Below are 24,084 nucleotides of genomic sequence, written 5' to 3' on the forward strand. Positions count from 1 at the left end.
GATGCGATTACTATGTCGAGATGCCACAGAAATGTACGCTACACAATGCTTTTATGTTCAATTGCAGGTAGAGTGGATGAAGGACGACCGACTCCTGGGCCTCAAGCCGGGAGACGTTGGCGGGCGACTCAAGATGACGCTGACGTTTGAGCTTATCATCACCGAACTCTCCGCCGCAGACGCCGGTTTGTACATCTGCATGGCTAGGAACGAATATGGCGAGGCACACAACTCCACCTTCATCACTGTCGTGGGTATATAAACAATATTCGCATTTGTTTTATTTGTAAAATACGAAAAACTAGTATTGTCCTGATTTTATTTACGAACACACGCATATTAATGCAAACCGCGATTATGACATCAACCCAGCAAGCATAATATTAAAGAACCAATATCGGTCCAATATCTGCTCCTTTATAAGCGGGGCACCCAGAAATGATATCTATCGATATTAGTCTGCTGTATTTTTACGATATCTATAAAATATGGGCCGCGCTCTGTGAAAAGCGGGTTAAATGCATGTGCATAAGTAGCCGTCCCAGATTAGCTTGTGTATTTCAAAACAAACTAATGATAAAAAGCTTACAGTAAACTTTACCAACACATTAACAAGTATGTTATGTCAGGCACCTCCACAGTTTTTGTAAAGTCCGCACAGGCTAATCAGGAACGACACTTTCCGCTTTAACTTGCTTTATTTAATGCTTTCCGGTGGTTTATAGAGAAATATCAGTGAATTAAAACTGATAATTTCACTGTTTCAAACAGTGAAAATTATCAGTGAGAATTATCGATAATTTTCATTGTTTACTGTGAAATGACGTCATTTTTTGGACGAAATGATGTCATTATCCCAGCAAAATTATTTAGTTCAGTTTAACTCTTGAACAATGTATATAAACTGTGAAAATGCATTAAATAAACAGAAAATTTGTTGGATTCGGTGGATTATTGATTTTAATTCCCTCGTGATCATAAAAAATATATATTATTCGTGAAAATATTATTTTCTATAATCACTCGTGAATTAAAATCAATAATCCACCGGATCCAACAAATATCATCTATTTAAACGAAAAATATCATCAACGCGGAAAGTGTCGTTCCTGATTAGCCTGTACGGACTTTACAAAAACTGTGGAGATGCCTGACATCATAAACTTGTTAATATGTTGGTAAAGTTTAAGCTTTTTATCATCAATTTGTTTTGAGGTACACTTGACAGAAACTTGCAAGTTCACAGCCGGTTAATATGTCTTTAGACACAGCGATTGTAGTTTTTGATTTACGCGCCATGCCAGTCAAATAATGTATGTTTTTGTTCTTAACGGGGCCGTTACTGCGGTTGTGTCGTAAACATGCAAACACAACTATAACCCATTTATGCCTAGCGTCCAGAAAAAAGGCATTGGCAAACAGCGTAGACCCAGATGAGACGCCGCATGATGCGGCGTCTCGTCAGGGTCTGCGCTGTTTGCTTATAAGAATTTCTGTAAGAAATATTCTAAATATAGAAACAAATATACTAGACATTCCTAGATTTGGAAATAAATTGCTCCAATTTAGAAGGATGGGAGAGTCCACTAGGAAAATGGCTTAAAGGTGCGCAGTATTACATTTTGGTGCATACGTTTTTACATGTATAGATGCAAGTAATTTCTAAACGCGTGTCATGTATGAGAATTTTCCAGATTTATGACACTTTCATATAATTTCATATGCAGAAATACGTCCGATATCAAGACGATAAATTGAAATACGCCGAAATTCAGATACATGTACATGTGTTGTTTATGGCAAATATATCGGCCCTTTATGCTAAATTCTATATCGGACTTCGTCATCAGCTCGGGGTTGGCATGATATTTAAAACCTATACGAGTCGTGTTCTGAGAAAACTGGGCATAATGCATGTGCGTAAAGTGTCGTCCCAGATTAGCCTATGCAGTCCGCACAGGCTAATCAGGGACGACGCTTTCCGCTTTTATGACATTTTTTTGTTGAAATGAAGTCTATTTTTAGCGGAAATCCAATTTAAGCGGAGAGTGTCGTCCCTGATTAGCCTTTGCGAACTGCACAGGCTTATCTGAGACGACACTTTTACGCACATGCATTATGCCCGGTTTTCTCAGAACACGACTCATATGGAATCCTTGCTGGCTGGGAAACGCATTTATTCATAAAAGTAAAGGGGTCAATAGGATTATGAACGATGATCGATATACTCACTTGAAATTAATATATTTCGTACCCACTTCTGTAGTCAATTTAATCAAAAAGATTTAAAGTGACCTTTTCACAGAATTTAGTTTGTTTTAAAGTTTGTGATTAAATGCTTTACATTAATAAATGTAAACATCGAAACTAAATAATTCTAGTATCAAAAAATAAAGAAAGAAAAAAAAGTAATCCACTCCCAGGCGTGAACCACTGACCCTTGGAATAAAAGTCTTGCGCTTCAGCCACTCTGCCATCCGTGCTGGCATAGTAACGGACGTACACTATACTTTATATAAGCAATCCTCGTAATGTTACAAAATATAACGATGACAACAGAACTTTCCAAATTATGCAATCAGTTCGCGTTTTTAACGCTTTATAATTTTTATGTATTTTAACTCGTCAAAAGATGCATATAATGGATATTTTAGAGCATGGTAAATGTTCAGTATAATTGTTTCTTGCCAAAAAAACTACATCGAAAATTGCAAATCTGATACTTTTTTTCAATTTTGTCAATTTATAGAATAAATGTAAACGGACAGTTTTGACGCATTGTTTTTTTCGTGAGTATTGAATACATGTTTTCCTAGTTCGAAATATATTGCTGTTATTTCTTACAAAACAGAGCCTTTGTATACTTACGTAGTTAATAAGGTATGACAATCAGGTCCATTACGTAGTTAATAAGGTATGACAATCAGGTCCATTACGTAGTAAATAAGGTATGATATTCAGGTCCATTACGTAGTTAATAAGGTATGACAATCAGGTCCATTACGTAGTTAATAAGGTATGACAGTCAGGTCCATTACGTAGTTAATAAGGTATGACAATCAGGTCCATTACGTAGTTAATAAGGTATGACAATCAGGTCCATTACGTAATTAATAAGGTATGACAATCAGGTCCATTACGTAGTTAATAAGGTATGACAATCAGGTCCATTACGTAGTTAATAAGGTATGACAATCAGGTCTATTACGTAGTTAATAAGGTATTACATTCAGGTCTATTACGTAGTTAATAAGGTATGCCAATCAGGTCTATTATGTAGTTAATAAGGTATGACAATCAGGTCTATTACGTAGTTAATAAGGTATGACAATCAGGTCTATTACGTAGTTAATAAGGTATGACAATCAGGTCCATTACGTAGTTAATAAGGTATGATATTCAGGTCCAATACGTAGTTAATAAGGTATGTTAATCAGGTCCATTACGTAGTTAATAAGGTATGACAATCAGGTCCATTACGTAGTTAATAAGGTATGACAATCAGGACCATTCACGTTATACTTACGTAATTAATAAGGTATGACAATCATACGTAGTTAATAAGGTATGACAATCAGGTCCATTACGTAGTTAATAAGGTATGACAATCAGGTCTATTACGTAGTTAATAAAGTATGACAATCAGGTCCATTACGTAGTTAATAAGGTATGGCAATCAGGTCCATTACATGGTTAATAAGGTATGACAATCAGGTCCATTGCGCAGTTAATAAGGTGTGACAATCAAGTCCATTGCATAGTTAATAAGGTATGTCAATCAGGTCCATTACGTAGTTAATAAGGTATGACAATCAGGTCTATTACGTATTAAATAAGGTATGACAATCAGATGTATTACGTAGTTACTAAGGTATGACAATCAGGTCCAATAATAAGATATGACAACCAGGTCCATTACGTTGTTACAAAAGTATGACAATCAGGTCCATTACGTAGTTAATAAGGTTTGACAATCAGGTCTATTACGTAGTTAATAAGGTATGACAACCAGGTCTATTACGTAGTTAATAAGGTATGACAATCAGGTTCATTACGTAGTTAATAAGGTATGACAATCAGGTCTATTACGTAGTTAATAAGGTATGACAATCAGGTCCATTACGTTGTTAATAAGGTATGATAATCAGGTCTTTTACGTAGTTAAAAAGGTATTACAATCAGGTCTATTACGTAGTTAATAAGGTATGACAATCAGGTCCATTACGTAGTGAGTTAATAAGGTATGACAATCGGGTCCATTACGTAGTTAATAAGGTATGACAGTCAGGTCCATTACGTAGTTAATAAGGTATGACAATCAGGTCCATTACGTAGTAAATAAGGTATGACAATCAGGTCCAATACGTAGTTAATAAGGTATGACTATCAGGTCCTTTACGTCGTTAATAAGGTATGACAATCAGGTCCATTACGTAGTAAATAAGGTATGACAATCAGGTTCAATACGTAGTTAATAAGGTATGACTATCAGGTCCATTACGTAGTTAATAAGGTATGACAATCAGGTCCATTACGTAGTTAATAAGGTATGACAATCAGGTCCATTACGTAGTAAATAAGGTATGACAATCAGGTCCAATACGTAGTTAATAAGGTATGACTATCAGGTCCATTACGTAGTTAATAAGGTATGACAATCAGGTCCATTACGTAGTTAATAAGGTATGACAATCAGGTCCATTACGTAGTAAATAAGGTATGACAATCAGGTCCAATACGTAGTTAATAAGGTATGACAATCAGGTCCATTACGTAGTTAATAAGGTATGACAATCAGGTCCATTACGTAGTAAATAAGGTATGACAATCAGGTCCATTACGTAGTTAATAAGGTATGACAATCAGGTCCATTAATTAGTTAATAAGGTATGACAATCAGGTCCATTAATTAGTTAATAAGGTATGACAATCAGGTCCATTCACGTAACACTTAAATTGTAAATGTAATAGAAGGCTGTATTTGGGAAGCATATGGCCATGTGCGTGGTTCAACTATGAGTTGCCAGTCACATTGTTTTTCAATGTAATTGTAATAAAAAGCAAAATCTTGTCAGCTCCGCTTTATGATTTCTTCTGTTGATCTTGCACATTAATGATTCCCTTCCATGAAACATCACATTCAGATTCGGAAGACTGCTTAAGATTGCTGTAACAAACATGCAGGCGCGAGTGGATATTTTTGTAATAAACCTTTTCATGTGGAAACATTTTGCAAATTCCTTATAACTGTTTTCAATCAAGTGTGAGATGTCTTATTTTTTTATGTATCAATGAAGCAGTATTTCAGGTTCAATTTTAAAAAACTAAAATCAAAAGCCTTCGAACAACAATTTAAAGATAAATAATAATAAGTGTTTTTTTCCAAAACTTACGCATTCGGTTCATTTCATTATACTGTACACATCTTAAAATGCCCAATTCGTATTTCCTCAGACGGCGTGGTGATAGAGCGCGGTCCCGAGCCGACGGAAGTAGCCGTCAACGAGACGCAGTTCCTCTCGTGCTACGTCGATGTCGCAAGGAGCGATATTGACGTCAAGTACCGGTGGAAGTTCAATGGACATTACATCGACTTTAAACGGCACCATCATTTTATATCGGTACGTTAAACATCAACTGGCACAATCCTGAATTAGATTCATATTTATAAGGTTATTTAGTTGGTAATATATACGTATCATCAAATATATGCTTTAACAAGTCCCTTTCGGTTCAACCGGAGAGGACTAAATTACCTTCGTGTGTCCTACGCCCGCGTCTCCGTCTGTCCGATTTGCTGTTGCTTTACTAAAAACATACTTCAGATAAGTTGACGAAACTTGGTATGTGCATGAAGGATCATATTGGAAAAAATGCGCGTTATTTTTAGTTTCTTAATCAGACAAAAAAGTGTATCGCATGGTTAATACGGAAATAATGCAAAATAAAAATGTACTCAAGCTATGACAATCAAACTTGGTATGTGGATCAAGGGCTAAATGGGGAATACGTACATAACATCAGTGTTCTCGTCAGACTAAAAGTGTGGTTGCTACATTTACAGATGCTATGATTACAGACAAAATTGAAAACTGAAATCTGGATCCTGCGATAACTCAAAAATATTGGATGCTAAGTTGCTGAAACTTCGATTTTCGTAAAAGGGCTACATATTATTTCAGTGTTTTTGTTAGACGATAAATGCGGTTGTTCTGTGGTGACATGTTTTATTGGTCCATATATAATTGACAACTAAATTCTGGATATCGATAACTTACCAAGTATGTAAGCCTGGTTGACAAAACTCGGTGTGTGGATAAAGGTCCATACGTTTAATATGCATATTACATCATGTGTGTAGGTCTGTGGATAAAGGACCATTTGAGGGAATATGCTCGTTTTTCAAATCTTGGCCAGAAACAAAATGTTGCTATGGGCAAAATGAATCCGGACGTCAGGACAACTCAGCAAGTTCTAATGATAGGTTGATGAAACTCTATGGGTGGATAGAAGGCAAACTATTTCAGTTTATTTGTGTCATACCAAAAAAAATTGTTTGCCGTGTTTTTTACAGAAAGAATTGAAGACTAAAGTCTGCCTTCTGCCATAACTACAGAGTATTAAAGTAGATTTATGAGACTTATGAAGATCGTGTTCTTACTCGGACAACATAGACCCGATAGGGGACTGCTGCTTTGTCACTAAAAGCCTTGTTTAATCAATGGTATTTCGTATTTGTGTGCTTGTATAGTGACATGCATGTTCATTACGGAGTTATGTAGATACAAAGACTTGCAAATTTGAAGTTCAATAAAATGTTGGCAATCGTTCTACTGCGTCTACTGTAAAAACATGTGTAATAAAAGTTATTAACTTATCCAAACCAAATATTTACCAATCACTGATCGAGTTACATGCTGTTCCACAGGGTATGAAGGAAGGCGCCTCCGGCCTCTACATCCGGGAGGCCCAGTACGCTCATGAAGGCGAGTACACGTGCGAGGCACAGACGCCCCTCCAAGTGGACACTCGCACAGCCAAGGTCACCGTAAGAGGTCAGTTGTCAACACAACATGTAGGTCAGTGTCCACACAACATTTAGGTCAGTGTCCACACAACATGTAGCGAGTTGCGATGTATGAAAAGAGAAATTTTCAAATTAGAATCCTGTGAAATCGAGTTTTTGATATACATACGATTAGCTGCGAAAGTTTGTTCAACACATATTCTGTACGAACATATACTGTTTTTACTTAAAAAGTCTTAATTGTACCGAACTTTGTCTGCATAATATTATAAGCGAGAAAATATTGTTTGAAGACATTTCAAACTTTCGGAAACGATCTAACGGTAATTTGTATCAACGTCTGTGTCACATACTAGTATACAGATGTATCAACACAGGTCCGCCGGGCGCTCCAGCAGGTGTGTACGTTGACGGCGAAACGGCGACGTCATTCAGTGCGCGCGTCATCTGGACTATGACATCATCAATGGAACACGGTGCTCCCATCCTGTCTTATGATATCGAGGCAGAAACTTCTTACGATCCTGGAAACTGGACAATAGTTGCAAGAGGTGACCATACTTTGATGTAAACATAAAGAAAATCATTAAAAAGCCGATGATTGGTTAAGTCTTACTTAAATTAATCCATTGATACATTGAATTGATTTTTTTTTAATATTATGGTTTATGTTTTCCGTAGGTTTAGAGAGAAATATCAGTTAATTGAAACCGATAATTCACTGTTTCAAAAAAGATGAAAATTAACAGTGAACATTATCGATAATTTTCACTGTTTTACTGAGAAATTACGTTGTTTTTTATGTCATGGCGTCATTATTTTTGCGTAATTCTCCAGGTCAAATACAACAATAATCATTTGTGAGCATAAACTTAAAAGAACATTCATTGGGTTCGTTAGAATATTGACTTTAATTCACCCGTGGTCATCGAAAAAAAAAAGAACCCATGTATTTTGATCACTCGTGAATTAAAATTATTCCACCAAATCCAACAAATATCCTGAATGCATTAGAAGATGTTTAATAAACGCTTGTATAATTTCTCCAATTCTATCATTTATATGAAAGTGCTACATTAACTCGCAGCTTCTTAAACAAAAAGAGAAGATCTACATTAATTTTTTCATTCCCCAAAATATGTACCTGTATGCTTCGCAGACGTTTCGGAGAGCACTGCAGTCGCGACGGCTAAAAACAACGGAAATCGCAGCGATCAGCGATCTACCTACGTCACGGGGTTGGTTCCGAACACGAACTACCGGTTCAAGGTGCGCGCCGTGAACGCCTATGGTCGTGGATCAGAGAGTAGCAGACCTTCCGGTTCGTTATTCATACAATATACTGTGAATAAAAGATGTTATTATATTCAAGACAAAATAACATGACTTGAATGTTTCTTAAACAATTTGAGCTATTAGTAAATTAATAGCCATATTTGTAAATAAAACATACAGATGTCTGCAAACAATTTGGTTAAGAGATATTTTTGTGTATAACTTTAAATTTAAATAAGGTGATTAATATTAATAAACTTTTTTTATTGTGTTTAACGACAAACAAAACAACAACAACAAAAAAAAAAGGTTTAGCAAGTTTTCGCATCAATCCTTGGCTTAGAGCGGTTAAAAAATCCAGTGTTATACATTAGCATTAAGTTGATACATACTTCTAACATATAACTTATGCATACAGATACTGAACTACTTTCTTGTACGTACATGTTCTCCTCCTATTTCAGCGTACATCCATACGCCTTCAGCGCCCCCGTACCGCGCCCCGCACAGCGTGGGAGGAGGGGACGGCAAAGTGGGGACACTCAACATGTCATGGACGGTAAGTAGGCACACTCAACATGTCATGGACGGTAAGTAGGCACACTCAACATGACATGGACGGTAATTGGTTACACTCAACATTTCATGGACGGTAAGTAGGCACACTAAACATGTCATGGACGGTAAGTGGGCACACTCAACATGTCATGGACGGTAAGTAGGCACACTCAATATGTCATGGACGGTAAGTAGGCATACTCAACATGTCATGGACGGTACGTGGGCACACTCAACATGTCATGGACGGTAAGAAGGCGCACTCAACATGTCATGGACGGTAAGTGGGCACACTCAACATTTCATGGACGGTAAGTAGGCACACTCAACATGTCATGGAGCGTAAGTGGGCACACTCAACATGTCATGGACGGTAAGTAGACACACTCAACATATCATGGACGGTCAGTAGGCACAATCAACATGTCATGGACATTAAGTAGGCACACTCAACATGTCATGGACTGAAAGAGCTCACACTCAACACGTCATGGACGGTAAGTAGGCACACTCAACATGTCATGGACGGTAAGTGGGCACACTCAACATTTCATGGACGGTAAGTAGGCACACTCAACATGTCATGGACGGTAAGTGGGCACACTCAACATGTCATGGACGGTAAGTAGGCACACTCAACATGTCATGGACGGTAAGTGCGGACACTGAACTTGTCATGGACGGTAAGTAGTCACACTCAACATATCATGGACGGAAATTGGGCACACTCAACATGTCATGGACGGTAAGTAGGCACACTAAAAATGTCATGGACGGCGGAAAGAGGGCACAGTCAACATGTCATGGACGGTAAGTTGTCACACTCAACATGTCATGGACGGAAATTGGGCACACTCAACATGTCATGGACGGTAAGTAGGCACACTCAACATGTCATGGACGGAAATTGGGCACACTCAACATGTCATGGACGGTAAGGAGTCACACTCAACATGTCATGGACGGTAAGTGGGCACACTCAACATGTCATAGACGGTAAGTGGGGACACTGAACATGTCATGGACGGTAAGTGGGAACACTCAACATGTCATGGACTGTAAGTAGGCGCACTCAACACGTCATGGACGGTAAGTGGGCATACTGAACATGTCATGGACGGTAAGTAGGCACACTCAACATGTCATGGACGGTAAGTGGGGACACTGAACATGTCATGGACGGTAAGTGGGCACATTCAACATGTCATGGACGGAAAGAGGGTACACTCAACATGTCATGGACGGTAAGTGGGCACACTCAACATGTCCTGGACGGAAAGAGGGCACACTCGACATGTCATGGACGGTAAGTGGGCACACTCAACATGTCATGGACTGTAAGTGGGCACACTTTACATGTCATGGACGGTAAGTAGGCACATTCAACATGTCATGGACGGTAATTAGGCACACTCAACATGTCATGGACGGTAAGTAGGCATACTCAACGTGTCATGGACGGCAAGTAGTCACACTCAACATGTCATGGACGGTAAGTGGGCACACTCAACATGTCATTTGACGGTAAGTAGGCATCCTCAAGATCTCATGGACTGTAAGTAGGCACACTCAACATCTCATGGACGGTAAGTAGGCACACTAATCATGTCATGGACGGTAAGTGGGCACACTCAACATGTCATGGACGGTAAGTGGGCACACTCAACATGTCATGGACGGTAAGTAGGCACACTCAACATGTCATGGACGGTAAGTGGGCACACTCAACATGTCATGGACGGTTAGTGGGCACACTCAACATGTCATGGACGGTAAGCAGGCACACTCAACATGTCATGGACGGTAAGCAGGCACACTCAACATATCATGGACGGTAAGTAGGGACATTGAACATGTCATGGACGGTTAGTAGGCACACTCAACATATCATGGACGGTAAGTAGGCACACTCAACATGTCATGGACGGTAAGTAGGCACACTCAACATGTCATGGATGGTAAGCAGGGACACTCAACATGTCATGGACGGTAAGTAGACACACTCAACATATCATGGACGGTAAGTAGGCACACTCAACATGTCATGGACGGTAAGTAGGCACACTCAACATGTCATGGACGGTAAGTAGGCACACTCAACATGTCATGGTCGGAAAGAGGGCACACTCAACATGTCATGGACGGTAAGTGGGCACACTCAACATGTCATGGACGGTAAGTGGGCACACTTAACATGTCATGGACGTACGTGGGCACACTCAACATGTCATGGACGGTAAGTGGGCACACTCAACATGTCATGGACGGTAAGTGCGGACACTGAACATGTCATGGACGGTAACTGGAAACACTCAACATGTCATGGACGGTAAGTGGGCACACTCAACATGTCATTTGACGGTAAGTAGGCATCCTCAAGATCTCATGGACTGTAAGTAGGCACACTCAACATCTCATGGACGGTAAGTAGGCACACTAATCATGTCATGGACGGTAAGTGGGCACACTCAACATGTCATGGACGGTAAGTGGGCACACTCAACATGTCATGGACGGTAAGTAGGCACACTCAACATGTCATGGACGGTAAGTGGGCACACTCAACATGTCATGGACGGTAAGTGGGCACACTCAACATGTCATGGACGGTAAGCAGGCACACTCAACATGTCATGGACGGTAAGCAGGCACACTCAACATATCATGGACGGTAAGTAGGGACATTGAACATGTCATGGACGGTTAGTAGGCACACTCAACATATCATGGACGGTAAGAAGGCACACTCAACATGTCATGGACGGTAAGTAGGCACACTCAACATGTCATGGACGGTAAGCAGGGACTCTCAACATGTCATGGACGGTAAGTAGACACACTCAACATATCATGGACGGTAAGTAGGCACACTCAACATGTCATGGACGGTAAGTAGGCACACTCAACATGTCATGGACGGTAAGTAGGCACACTCAACATGTCATGGTCGGAAAGAGGGCACACTCAACATGTCATGGACGGTAAGTGGGCACACTCAACATGTCATGGACGGTAAGTGGGCACACTTAACATGTCATGGACGTACGTGGGCACACTCAACATGTCATGGACGGTAAGTGGGCACACTCAACATGTCATGGACGGTAAGTGCGGACACTGAACATGTCATGGACGGTAACTGGAAACACTCAACATGTCATGGACGGTAAGTGGGCACACTCAACATGTCATGGACGGTAATAAGGCACACTCAACATGTCATGGACGGTAAGTAAGTACACTCAATATGTCATGGACGGTAATTAGGCACACTAAACATGTCATGGACGGTAAGTGGGCACACTCAACATGTCATGGACGGTAAGTAGGCACACTCAAGATCTCATGGACGGTAAGTAGGCCCACTCAACATCTCATGGACGGTAAGTAGGCACTCTCAACATGTCATGGACGGCAAAGTGGGGACACTCAACATGTCATGGACGGCAAAGTGGGGATACTCAACATGTCATGGACGGTAAGAAGGCAGTAGTGGGAATTAGATTATGTTTGTTAATGCTTTTGCTTTATATTTTGATTTAAGTAAAGACCATACAGATTTAACTTCAATACATCTGGAATCGATTTAATATACTGATCTTCATGCGTACATGTGTATATGTGTACATTATTTATGTATTATAGGTTTATTTTAATGGCATATATTAATCTGGCGATACATAACACAACTCGAGTGCTTATTCATTTTGTATTACATATATGCAAGTTTTACGATTTGTCTTGTATAGTTTACATAATGTCGCATGCTGTATTTCAGCCAATCCCCGAGTCGGAACATTGTGGCCCAGGGCTGGGTTACACACTGTACTGGAAACGCCAGAGCACGCGAGAACGATATAACTGGAACAAGGTAGGCAGGCGACACTCCAACACCCATAACTTGATGATAGTTAAGACGTCGTTAAGGTTTAAAGATCGCCTTAACAGACTTTAGAATGCTCTTTCCATTTCTGTTTGCGATTGAGCAATAAAATGAATGAAGGTATCTGACGATCTTGAAGCTTTCGGATTGGCTAAACGCATTGGTTAAATCATTGTGACTATCCCCATTTTTCATTTAATCTACATGTAAGATGGATTATCAAAATGCACGAATATTAATGTCGTCTCTATAATATATGAGAAGAAATGATGCGTCAAGCCTACCACTGATAGCGTGATACCTGGCATTGAATGCATTGTTCATTGGCATGACGGGCATGTCCTTAAGGCGATAGATCCATTGTATATTTCTGTATGCAACACGGTTGACTCGCTACTTAAGGAATATTCATGTGCGTCTAGAAACCATCTTCATATATCATATACATTATTTAAAAGACACACATATTTGACTTAACTTAATTGGATAATTGGCTTTTTATGACGTAAATCCTCCAATTTAACTGCGGTAGCAAAAACAAAACCAATGCTTTCCGCCATTGCTGTTAATTTTAGTAACATTACACTAAATCAGTGTGTACCCCTCCGTGGTTCATTCGAAAGAAGTGCCTATTTCTAAAGAGTTCATTTTCTCTTCTTAAATAAAAGACATTTCACCATGTGAGGCATGTCTTTTGTGGTTATTTCTAATAACATGTATGTGTCTGGAGTACTTTGATGTCTTGGAATGGAAGCTTACTTGAAATATAAACGTTTGGGGTGTGTTTTCTATTGTATGGGGCTTTTGTCAAAATAAGGCTTTCGAAAGACTGTTTTCTACGGTGGGTGCATTCGACAGCGATTTACTTTCTTAGAAGTTGCGAGACGGTATGTTTTTGATTGCAAGTATTGGAAAAAAACGGATCCATCTGTAAAATTATACCAGATTCGGAAAAATTGATACGTCGGAAAGGCATGAAAAATGCTTTGAAAATTGTCAGTTTTATAATGGGACCCTGTGGGAATCGGAATTAGTGTAATATAATCTTTTGTCGGCAAGTGGTCCGCGTTAAATAGGCTATACAACACTAATATTAGAAGGTTAAGGTCATCGCTGGAGGGATGTGTAGATAATTTTGCTCTCCAAAATTTACATTAAAATACATGTTTATAGTGATAAAAAAGTGAGAATTTATAGTACAACATGTTCATAATTGTGCTTTGAATGTTGTGACAAAGTGACATCCAGGAATTGTAATGTGATAAAAAGCAATTTGGAAATGTTTATAACAAAGAATTCAACAAAGGATTTTGCATATGTGTGTGTGATAGGTGTTTGACTTGTAAAACACATGCATTTGAGAAAACCCCTGTGCATGGACTCTCAATGGGCATTATAAGGATTATAAGGATTATAACTGTGTCAGCTCTGAGTATTTACTATTAGATGTGTCGTCTGAAAAACACTGGAGAAGATAACTGTAATTGTTCATAAGCACAATGAGCAATTATACAACCAAAAAACAGCTTAAGCTTAACTTCACAGGAGAAAAACCTCAAACAAAACCGGCTGTCAAGAAATATAGGCCAGATACTAGTGACAATAGAAATTCAAGCATGGATGAACTCAATTCCATACATATGCAACTTCAAGCAATGACTGATGGCATATCAAGCTTGAGGGAAGATCTCAAGAGTATGCTTCGTAAAGATGAAGTTGAACAACTTATCACCAACACAGTCACTAGCGTAATGCATAAAATTGAACAAAATATGAACAAAAAGATCGATCAACTAGTTAATGAAAAATACAAAGAAATGCAAGCAACAATAGATTCATTAGACTTTGAGAATAAAAGTCTGAAAGATACATTGCAAAAATTGGAAAACAATAACAAAACAAATCTGAAGTCACTTCAGGAACAAATAGACAAGACAGACGAAATCAGCAGAATGGCAAGTAAAAAGGCTAACTATAATGAACAATATTCCAGAAAGAATAACATAAAAATATATAATATACCAGAGAACAGGGATGAAAATGATGAATCACTTGCCAAAACGGTAATCGGGATCCTGAAAACTCATACCGAGGTTGACGTGCAGCCAATCGATACAGTAGCCATGCATCGTATCCCAACAAAGAAGGGACAGACCCGCCCAGTGCTCATCAAACTGAGAAATAACTCAGTAAAATCTGCCATAATGAGGAAACGGGCACCAATGAAGAATGGCGGATACAAACTTGTCGATGATGTCACCAAGCCCAATCAAGGGCTCATCAACAGGCTCCACCTTCATCCAGACATCGAAAGTGCCTGGTATTTCAATGGGGCGGTGTACGGGCAAACTGTCGCGGGTGAACGCATTAAATTCGACATCTATGACAATGTGAGTGGTGTCATAGAAGATTTCAGACAGTACAGACGTAATGGCACGCAAAGTCGCTAGAAGATATTTAAACATTACAAACAGACATGGTATGTTGTTTACTATGGAGAAATAACTGATATCTATTGACTATTTACATATTACTTTAACATTCATAACTAGTCTTATGCTGTTGTTTACGTAGTTTTATATAATCCAATTTATTATAAAAGTCTGCTTTTCAGAATATGTGAGAACGTATGACCTTTAAAAATCACTATCAATGAAAGGAACTACATGACATCATCATATGTATACATGTACATACATTTAGGAAACAGACTATACAATTTAAAATTGGCCTACTTATAACCGTGGTTATAGCCGGTAAAAATATTTGAATGGCTACCCCAAATATAAACAAGTATATAGTCTTTATCAATGTATATTTAAACACACGGGGATTAAAAAAGCAACACACACACAAACAATATTGAAATTTTATACAAACGCATACGGAACAATGATGTCTCACAATACATTTCAATCACTTTTGTAGTTAATGCTATTCTACACCTTTTTTTCTCGCATTTGCTTGTTTACATTATTTGTTACTGGCTGTTAAGAAGTTTACCGGTACTTGCATGATGACGTTTACATGCATGATTTTTCCATGGACAATGTAGGATAATGTTCATTGGAGTGTTTCTTCAAATAGAGGGCTGTTTACAAAATACACACCTATTCGAGTAAATTTTTGTATAGAATTAATTGGCATCCCACTTTGAAAAAACTTAACCGTAAATAACAGTTTTAAGAAGTAATGTAATTACAAATGAACATTATGTGTTTAAAAAATCGCAAACGCGATGTAGTACACATTTCAAGTATAACATAACACACAGCATGTTTTTATAGACAGCCCTCATCTTGTGTATAGGACAATTGACATGAATGTGAGAAATGCAGTTTTTCACTGAAAAGCATGGGCATTATTAACAAGAATGTAGGTCACCGTTACGAAATACAAGTAAACACATTCAATGTTTATGAATCTTGTAACTTGGAAAATCGATGATATTAAGGTATATTCGTACCCAAAACCAGTTATTTCTTAACTGTAAAACATATATCCAAAACCAGTTATTTCTTAACTGTAAAACATATACACATTTTACATAGTTCTTTCAAAATTTTACAATTGTTTTTTAAATGTTGCATGATATGCTTAATGAACAAGACATATATTTTTCAATAATACAAATAATCAACTAAATTGTACAATATAACTTGGCATTCCCATTGATGTAAATCTATAATTATTTGACTATAAATACATTGTATGATTTTGATGCCTAAGTAAAGGATTTTTTTCTATTCTGTATTTAAAGAGGCATCATTTAGTATTATTACGGCAACAATACATGCATTCTTGTATTTATTATAGGACAAAAATCATTTATGTTTCACTTACGATGTCGGTGTCTGTCTATAAGTATTATGTATGCATTAAAACATGTATAATATACTTATTTTTGTTATTATATATTTGTCAAATTTTTCGTTTTTGCATGGCACTGATTTTTGAGGTGTGTTTTTGTTTGCTTTTTCTGTTGTCTTTTGTTACTTTGCTTATACCCTTACCAGAATACATACTATATTATCTGAAATAATTGAATTAGATAACTTAATACTGACTAATTTTATTTACATTTTAACAATGTGAACAAATCTTTCTGCGAATACATTATTTGTAATGTATGTATGTGTTTGAATTTTGAATTTTCATCAAGATAGTATGCAGTTAGGAATTTTAAATTATTATCTTAAACAACTGATTTAGATAACTTAATACTGACTAATTTTATTTACATATTAACAATGTGAACAAATCTTTCTAAAATACATTATTACACATTATTATAATTTATGTTCAAATTTTTGTAGAATTTTTATCAAGATAGTATGCAGTTAGGTAGGGAATTTAAAATATCACCTAACCTCTAATATAAATCAATATATACATAATTGCGGCTTACTAGATGGTTTTCTTTATTTTAAAGACCATTAAGAGGAAATGTCTGTCTATAAGTATTATATACGCGTTTAAATATGTATAATATGCTTATTGAAAAACTTATATGTTATTATGATGTATTTGTCAAATCTGCGTTTTGCATGACACTGATTTGTGGTGTTGTTTTGCTTGCTTGTTTTTTCTGTTGTCGTTTGTTAGTTTATTTATACTCTTACCAGAATGCATTCTATATTATCTGAAATAATTGATTTATATAACTTAATACTGACTAATTTTATTTACATATTGACCATGTGAAGAAATCTTTCTGCGAATAACTCATTTGTACTGTCTGTATGTGTTTAATTTTTTTTAAATAATACTTCATCAAGAGAGTATGCAGTTAGGTAGAGAATTTAAACTATCATCTAACCTGTAATATAAATCAATATATACGTAATTGTGTCTTACACGATGATGTTTTATTTTTATCTTAAAGACCATTAAGATGAAAATGTTAATTTTTCTTTTAAGGTCACTTTTCTTTTGTTGTAAAATTCATGTATTATTAATGTAAATATATCACTCAGTGGGTGCTTGTAAACCACATCAACTCGGATCAACAGACCTTGAACCTTCTTTTGTACATTGTTTCATTTTGATAATCTTTATTTTTTTTCTTTCTTTAAATTATTTTTTTCTCATTTTTGTGATTCTTTTTTTTCTACGTATTCATTGCCATGGAACACTCATCTTTTTATATCCCTAATTTTTGTTCTCTTTTTGTTTTGTTTGTTTGTATGGACATCTTAGGTATTATAATAGAAACCAACTGGACATCTTTTAAAATAGGACCTACACCCTACACCTCTTTAAATGATTAAATTATGTACTTTGAATGTAAAGGGGCTAAACAATAAAGATAAACGCATAAAAATCTTCAAATGGTTAGACAAACAAAAATATAGTATATGCCTATTACAAGAAAGTCACTTGACACCTACTTTAGCACAAACATTGAAAGATGAATGGGACGGAGATATCTATCTTAGTGGACAAAATACTAATAAACAAGGCATTGCCTTTCTGATAAAAAATAATATAGGGATCACAGTTGATAATTTTAACGAAATAATAATTGGCAGACAAGCAAGTATAGATATCAAAATACATGAAACACAATTAACATTTATCAACGTTTACGGCCCTAACATAGATGATTCCACATTTTACGAAACATTACAATCCTTTATAAATAATAACCAAGATAAAAACATAATTGTCGGTGGTGATTTCAATACTGTTCTTAACCCATTATTAGATAAAAAGAAGGGAAACCTTTATACTCATCCTAAAAATAGAAACATTTTAAATAACATAATTGAAAACTACAATATGATAGACATCTGGCGTACAATATTTCCAAACGAAAGCAAATTCACCTGGCACTCAAACACAAAACCAACAATATTTTGTAGATTAGACTATTTTTTAATATCTGAGTCGCTTTGCAACATTATTGACACATGTAACATAAAACCAGGATTTATGACTGACCACTCTCTAGTTGAACTTAAACTGCACAATATACAACCTGAAAGAGGCCCAGGATACTTTAAAATTAACAACAGCATCTTATTAGATACATAATATCAAACACAAATAAAACAGGAAATATTAAATACAGTTCAAAATAATAAAGATGCAAACCCAAACACCTTATGGGAAGTAATTAAAGGAAATATACGTAACACAACAATTAGATACACATCATTTAAACAAAAAGAAACACACAAACTTGAAACTGAAACCATCAAAACCATTGAAACCCTTGAAAAACAATTACATCAAACAAACACAAATGATACCACCGACATTGAAAACGAAATAACATTAAAAAAAACAAATATTAGATGGAATTTATCATACACATCTCAATGGAATAATACTAAGAGCGCGTGCACAGCATGTTGAACACAATGAAAAAAAATACAAAATACTTCGCAAACATTGAAAAACGTAGAAGTGAACAAAAAACTGTACACAAATTAGTAGTCAATGGCAAAGATATAACAAACAGAACACAAATACTAGAAGAACAACGTTTATTTTTTGAAACCCTCTATAAACGAAAAAATGTTGAAAATAACACCCTTTTTAAAAATACACACCACGCTTTAAATCAAGAAGAAAAACTATTGTGTGACGGATTACTAAATGAATATGAATGTGGATTAGCACTAAAAGAAATGCAAAATAACAAAAGTCCAGGATCTGATGGCATCACCATTGAGTTTTATAAAATATTTTGGAATGATATCAAAACACATTGAATTAAATCACTTAACTATTCATATAATAATGGAAACATAACTACGCTTCAAAAACAAGGTATAATATCACTCATTCCAAAACCCGGAAAAAACTTAGAATCCTTATCGAACTGGCGCCCAATTAGTTTACTAAACAATGATTATAAAATTGCAACTAAAAGTATAGCAAACAGAATTAAAAAAATATTACCATCAATAATTTTACAATCTCAATCTGGTTTCATAAAAGGACGTTACATTGGTGAAAACGTTCGTCTTATCCAAGAATGCATAAACTATTTCAACAATTCAAATAATCCTGGTCTAATATTCTTTGCAGACTTCGAAAAGGCATTCGATTCGCTTGATCATTCATTTATGTTCTCTTGCTTAGAAAATATGAATTTTGGTGAAAGTCTCATTCAATGGGTCAAACTATTCTATACAGATATTAACAGTTTAATCATTAACAATGGCTTCTTTTCAAACAGTTTTAACATCGAACGAGGGGTTCGACAAGGATGTCCACTCTCATCATCGCTATTTATTATTTGCATCGAGTATCTATCACATCACATCCAATCAAATAAACACATAAAAGGCATATCACTAGAACCTGACGAAGAAATCAAACAGTCCCTATTTGCTGACGATGCAACTTATTTTTTAAACGACAATTACGATTCTTTCCATAACCTAATAGAATCGCTAACCCTTTACGGAATGACATCGGGTCTTAAACTAAACAAAAGTAAATGTACTGTGCTACGAGTAGGTAAATTAAAACAAAGTAATGTCCAATATAAAAAAGAAATGACATTTCATTGGACATCCGATGAAGCCACAACGTTAGGAATTACTTTCACAAATAATGAAAAGGATACAGTTCTTAAAAACATACTACCTAAATTACAGAATTTTAAAAACTGCTTAAAATCATGGCATCACCGTAAACTTACACTAATCGGAAAAAAACACAGTATTGAAAACGTTTGCACTCCCGAAATTAATTTATGTATTAACAGTCCTCCCAAATCCACCAAATGATGTTATTAACGATATAAAATCAGCAATATTTAATTTCATATGGGGCGGTAAACCTGACAGAATAAAACGAACTCAGTTAATTCAATCTGTAGAAAATGGAGGTATCCAATTAACGAACATTGACGCATTCTCGAATGCAATCAAATGCAGCTGGGTTAAAAGATACCTAGATAATACCAATACGAGTAAATGGAAATTATTCTACCAGAAAATCCTAAAAAAATATGGTGACTCTTTACTCTTTGAATGTAACATCAACAATACTTTCCTACATGAAATTGCAAACGAAAACATATTTTTGTCTGATGTTCTATCAGCATGGAGTGATGTCACTCATAACCTAGAAACCCAAACCAGAAGCAAAACTATTTTATGGAACAATAAAGACATAACTTCAAACAATAAGACGTTTTTCTATAAAGATTGGTTTGAACGAAGCATTAAATATGTCGACCAATAATATGACTACAGAATTAAGGATTTCTACTCTTTTGATGATATATGCTACATATACGGAATACCTTCAAATAATTTTCTGAAGTACTACACACTAATCAAAAGCATACCCATACATATTAAATCTGAAATCAATACAAATAATACACCATGTACTCAAACAACATTCGTAGGGAACATACTTGGAAGAAAAAACAAAACGAACAAAATATTTTACACATTACAAATTAGAAACCCTACAGAAAACTCCAAAACCCAAAATAAATGGCAAGTTCTTTTCGAAGAACATGAACTTAATTGGAAACACATATTTACCATGCCATATAAAGCAACTATTGAAAGCACACTGAGAAATTTTCAATATAAATACATACATAGAATTATAGCTACAAATAAATATCTCTTTAAATGCAAATTATCTAACTCAAATCTGTGTGACTTCTGCAGTGAAAACATCGAAACTATAGAACATCTTTTTTGGTAGTGCAAACACATCCAGCCTATTTGGAATCAACTAGTATCTTTTCTTGAACTACAGCAACTAAATGTTAAACTAAATTTCTTAAATGTAAGCTTCGGAATTTACTCATTGAAATCAATAGACTGTAATAATATTGTGAATTTTATTCTTATAATGATGAAATATTTTATCTATAACATGAAGTACAAAAAACAAGTACCACATTTTAATTGTTTTATTTATAGTCTTAAACTAAAAATCCAGATTGAGAAAGAAATAGCCCTCAGTAATGACACATTACAAAGCTTTGAACAAAAATGGAATCAGATTAAATTCTCATAATGTTTGTCCACTTATATACATTTCACTCTAATGTTAGTTTATCTTTATAAAATATTTTTGTATATTTTTTTCAATCTTATAAGATCATTGTGAATCTACAACAAAACACACAAATCCAGTATGCTTTCTTCCGACTTTATACAACTCATCATTTTTCATAACTATTCATCTGTAGTTCTTTTCTTTTCTCATAAAAAAAGATATATTAGCATATCTTGTATAACATGTCTGAACTTTATTGCTTAGTACAATCACTATGTTGTATGATCATATACATGTATACATTGTATGTATTATATTGAATAAAAAAAACACTAATATTAACTAAACCTGAATAAACAAGGCTCCGCCATACCATTCAAAGTAACAATCAAAAAAGTATATGACCATTTAAATATATGCAATTAAGACATCAAATAAAATAAATACACGTATATCAGTTATTTTCAATTTGTGTCTAATTTTCATTCTCAATATTCATATAATGTAACATTTTCATGTTTTCTTCGGCACAATGGGGACACCTAAAGAAGCTATTCCGCCTAAAAATGTGCATCAGTGCAGTAAACTAGATGTACCAAATCCGTGCACACACTACATTCATCCCATTAAAAAAAACGAAACATCCTTCCAGAATTCAGGTGGACTGTTTTTCTTGCACACACAGAAAATGTTATCACTATCTGTGTCACTTTCAAGAGTTGACTCTTGCCCTGAATCAAGTGGAAGTAATGGTGCTGGCACTGAACAGGCCAGATTTCTCAAGGCTTATGACATGTTTTCTGTGCAGAATGCCTCAGTGAAGGGCTTAGCAGTGAACCTAGCAATATCTCTTGTAGAAATGGACACTCCTGGGTTGGAATGCATAAAGGCCCGACATTCCCTATTGTAGAACGCCTTCATAGGTCCAAACACCCTAATGTACAAGGGCTGTGTGAGGCGGCTGGAGTGTGGAGGAATAACAAACAAAATAATATTTCTTTCCGATGCCCATGTGGTCAGTGTAAGGGAGAGATGACTCTTGTGCTTATCATAGAGTATATAATGTGATTGGGTTGTCATCCATGTTTGCATTCAAGGCTGCATACCGGGCTAAATGGCTCGTCACGTACTCTTTGAGCCGCTCTCTGATATTTTCCCACGGACCCTGCAGCCACACCTTCTATGAAGCTGCCACCTCTTTCCTGTGAAAATATAAAAGGGTGGGGCATGGTTGCCTAGAGCATGTATACCCCCGATCATAGTATCTGTATTAGATCGTGGAGAGGTCACTGCTTGGGCCTTTGCATCTTTAGCACACTATTTTTGGAGGTGAATTCTCTGTCGAGAAATCGGTCTCGTCAACAATCCATATCCGCTACGGAGCATTAAACTCCAACGCTACAGTACAAATACACATGCCGTTATATCGTTAACATTAAAAAACACGTTCTTGATGATAGTAAATCATATAACATGTACATTTCTTTAACAACGTCAAACCGTTTAAGCTACTTATATCAGTACGTGTCGGTAATGACGTCAAACCGCATATGCTACCTCATATTAAATGTTCGGTAATGACGTTATTCTTAATACGATACTTCACATTTATATTTCTTAAATGACGTCATATCCGATACATGACACATTACGTTCTTAATTGACGCCATTCCGCATACTCTACATTACATTTTCAAAAATTACTTAAAACCGCGTACGCATCATCAAGTTAAGGTTACGTAAATCTAATCATACTGCATAAGTTGCGTTATATACAATGGTATATTTCATCAACCACTCACCCTTTATCCCCGTACATGGTGTTCTATGACATTCGCTGGATCAGACAATAATTATGTTGTGAGTGAATTTCATCATCTCTTCGTCATGTCTTCGCGCTGTTTATAAACAATAATTTGATACGTACATACTATTTATAAAATATAATGATTGTATCTATACTACATGATACGAAACACCACGTGCACATGTTATTTATGACGTAATACCGACTACACTACATCCAATGCACACCTTTTTAATGAAATGATACACTACATATATGACGTACTTGTTTATTCGTGACGTCATAACGTTGTCATTTCGTCTTACATCTTGCTGCAGGTCGTGCTCCTTGGTAACGTGGGCATGTACTCGGCGCTGGTCGGGGTGGAGAACTACTACCTCGGGTATGACGTCATGGTGGGCGTCTTCAACAACCTTGGCGCCGGACCTAACTCCAGCGTCGTCACCGTCTTCTCCGCTATGGGCAGTAAGAGAACTAACATGAAAACCTTGTTACCTTTAATTACATATTTATATTTTATACCACCAAGATTAATGAAGGGGCTGTAAA

The 24,084-nt window shown here is 36.1% G+C and overlaps 1 protein-coding gene across 1 annotated transcript in view; it reads left to right on the forward strand.

Moving 5' to 3' along the window:
• The window catches only part of LOC127857236 (contactin-3-like), a 44,749-nt gene that overhangs the window by 16,589 nt on the left and 4,076 nt on the right, over positions 1-24,084 (forward strand). Inside the window, exons 15-22 of the mRNA XM_052393652.1 lie at positions 68-254; positions 5,455-5,621; positions 6,929-7,055; positions 7,405-7,578; positions 8,187-8,348; positions 8,767-8,861; positions 12,639-12,731; positions 23,853-24,000. Coding sequence (XP_052249612.1) covers positions 68-254; positions 5,455-5,621; positions 6,929-7,055; positions 7,405-7,578; positions 8,187-8,348; positions 8,767-8,861; positions 12,639-12,731; positions 23,853-24,000 — 1,153 coding nt within the window. The remainder of the gene's footprint in view (positions 1-67; positions 255-5,454; positions 5,622-6,928; positions 7,056-7,404; positions 7,579-8,186; positions 8,349-8,766; positions 8,862-12,638; positions 12,732-23,852; positions 24,001-24,084) is intronic.

The sequence above is a fragment of the Dreissena polymorpha genome, chromosome 14 (assembly GCF_020536995.1).
Source record: "Dreissena polymorpha isolate Duluth1 chromosome 14, UMN_Dpol_1.0, whole genome shotgun sequence".
Lineage (NCBI taxonomy): Eukaryota > Metazoa > Mollusca > Bivalvia > Myida > Dreissenidae > Dreissena > Dreissena polymorpha.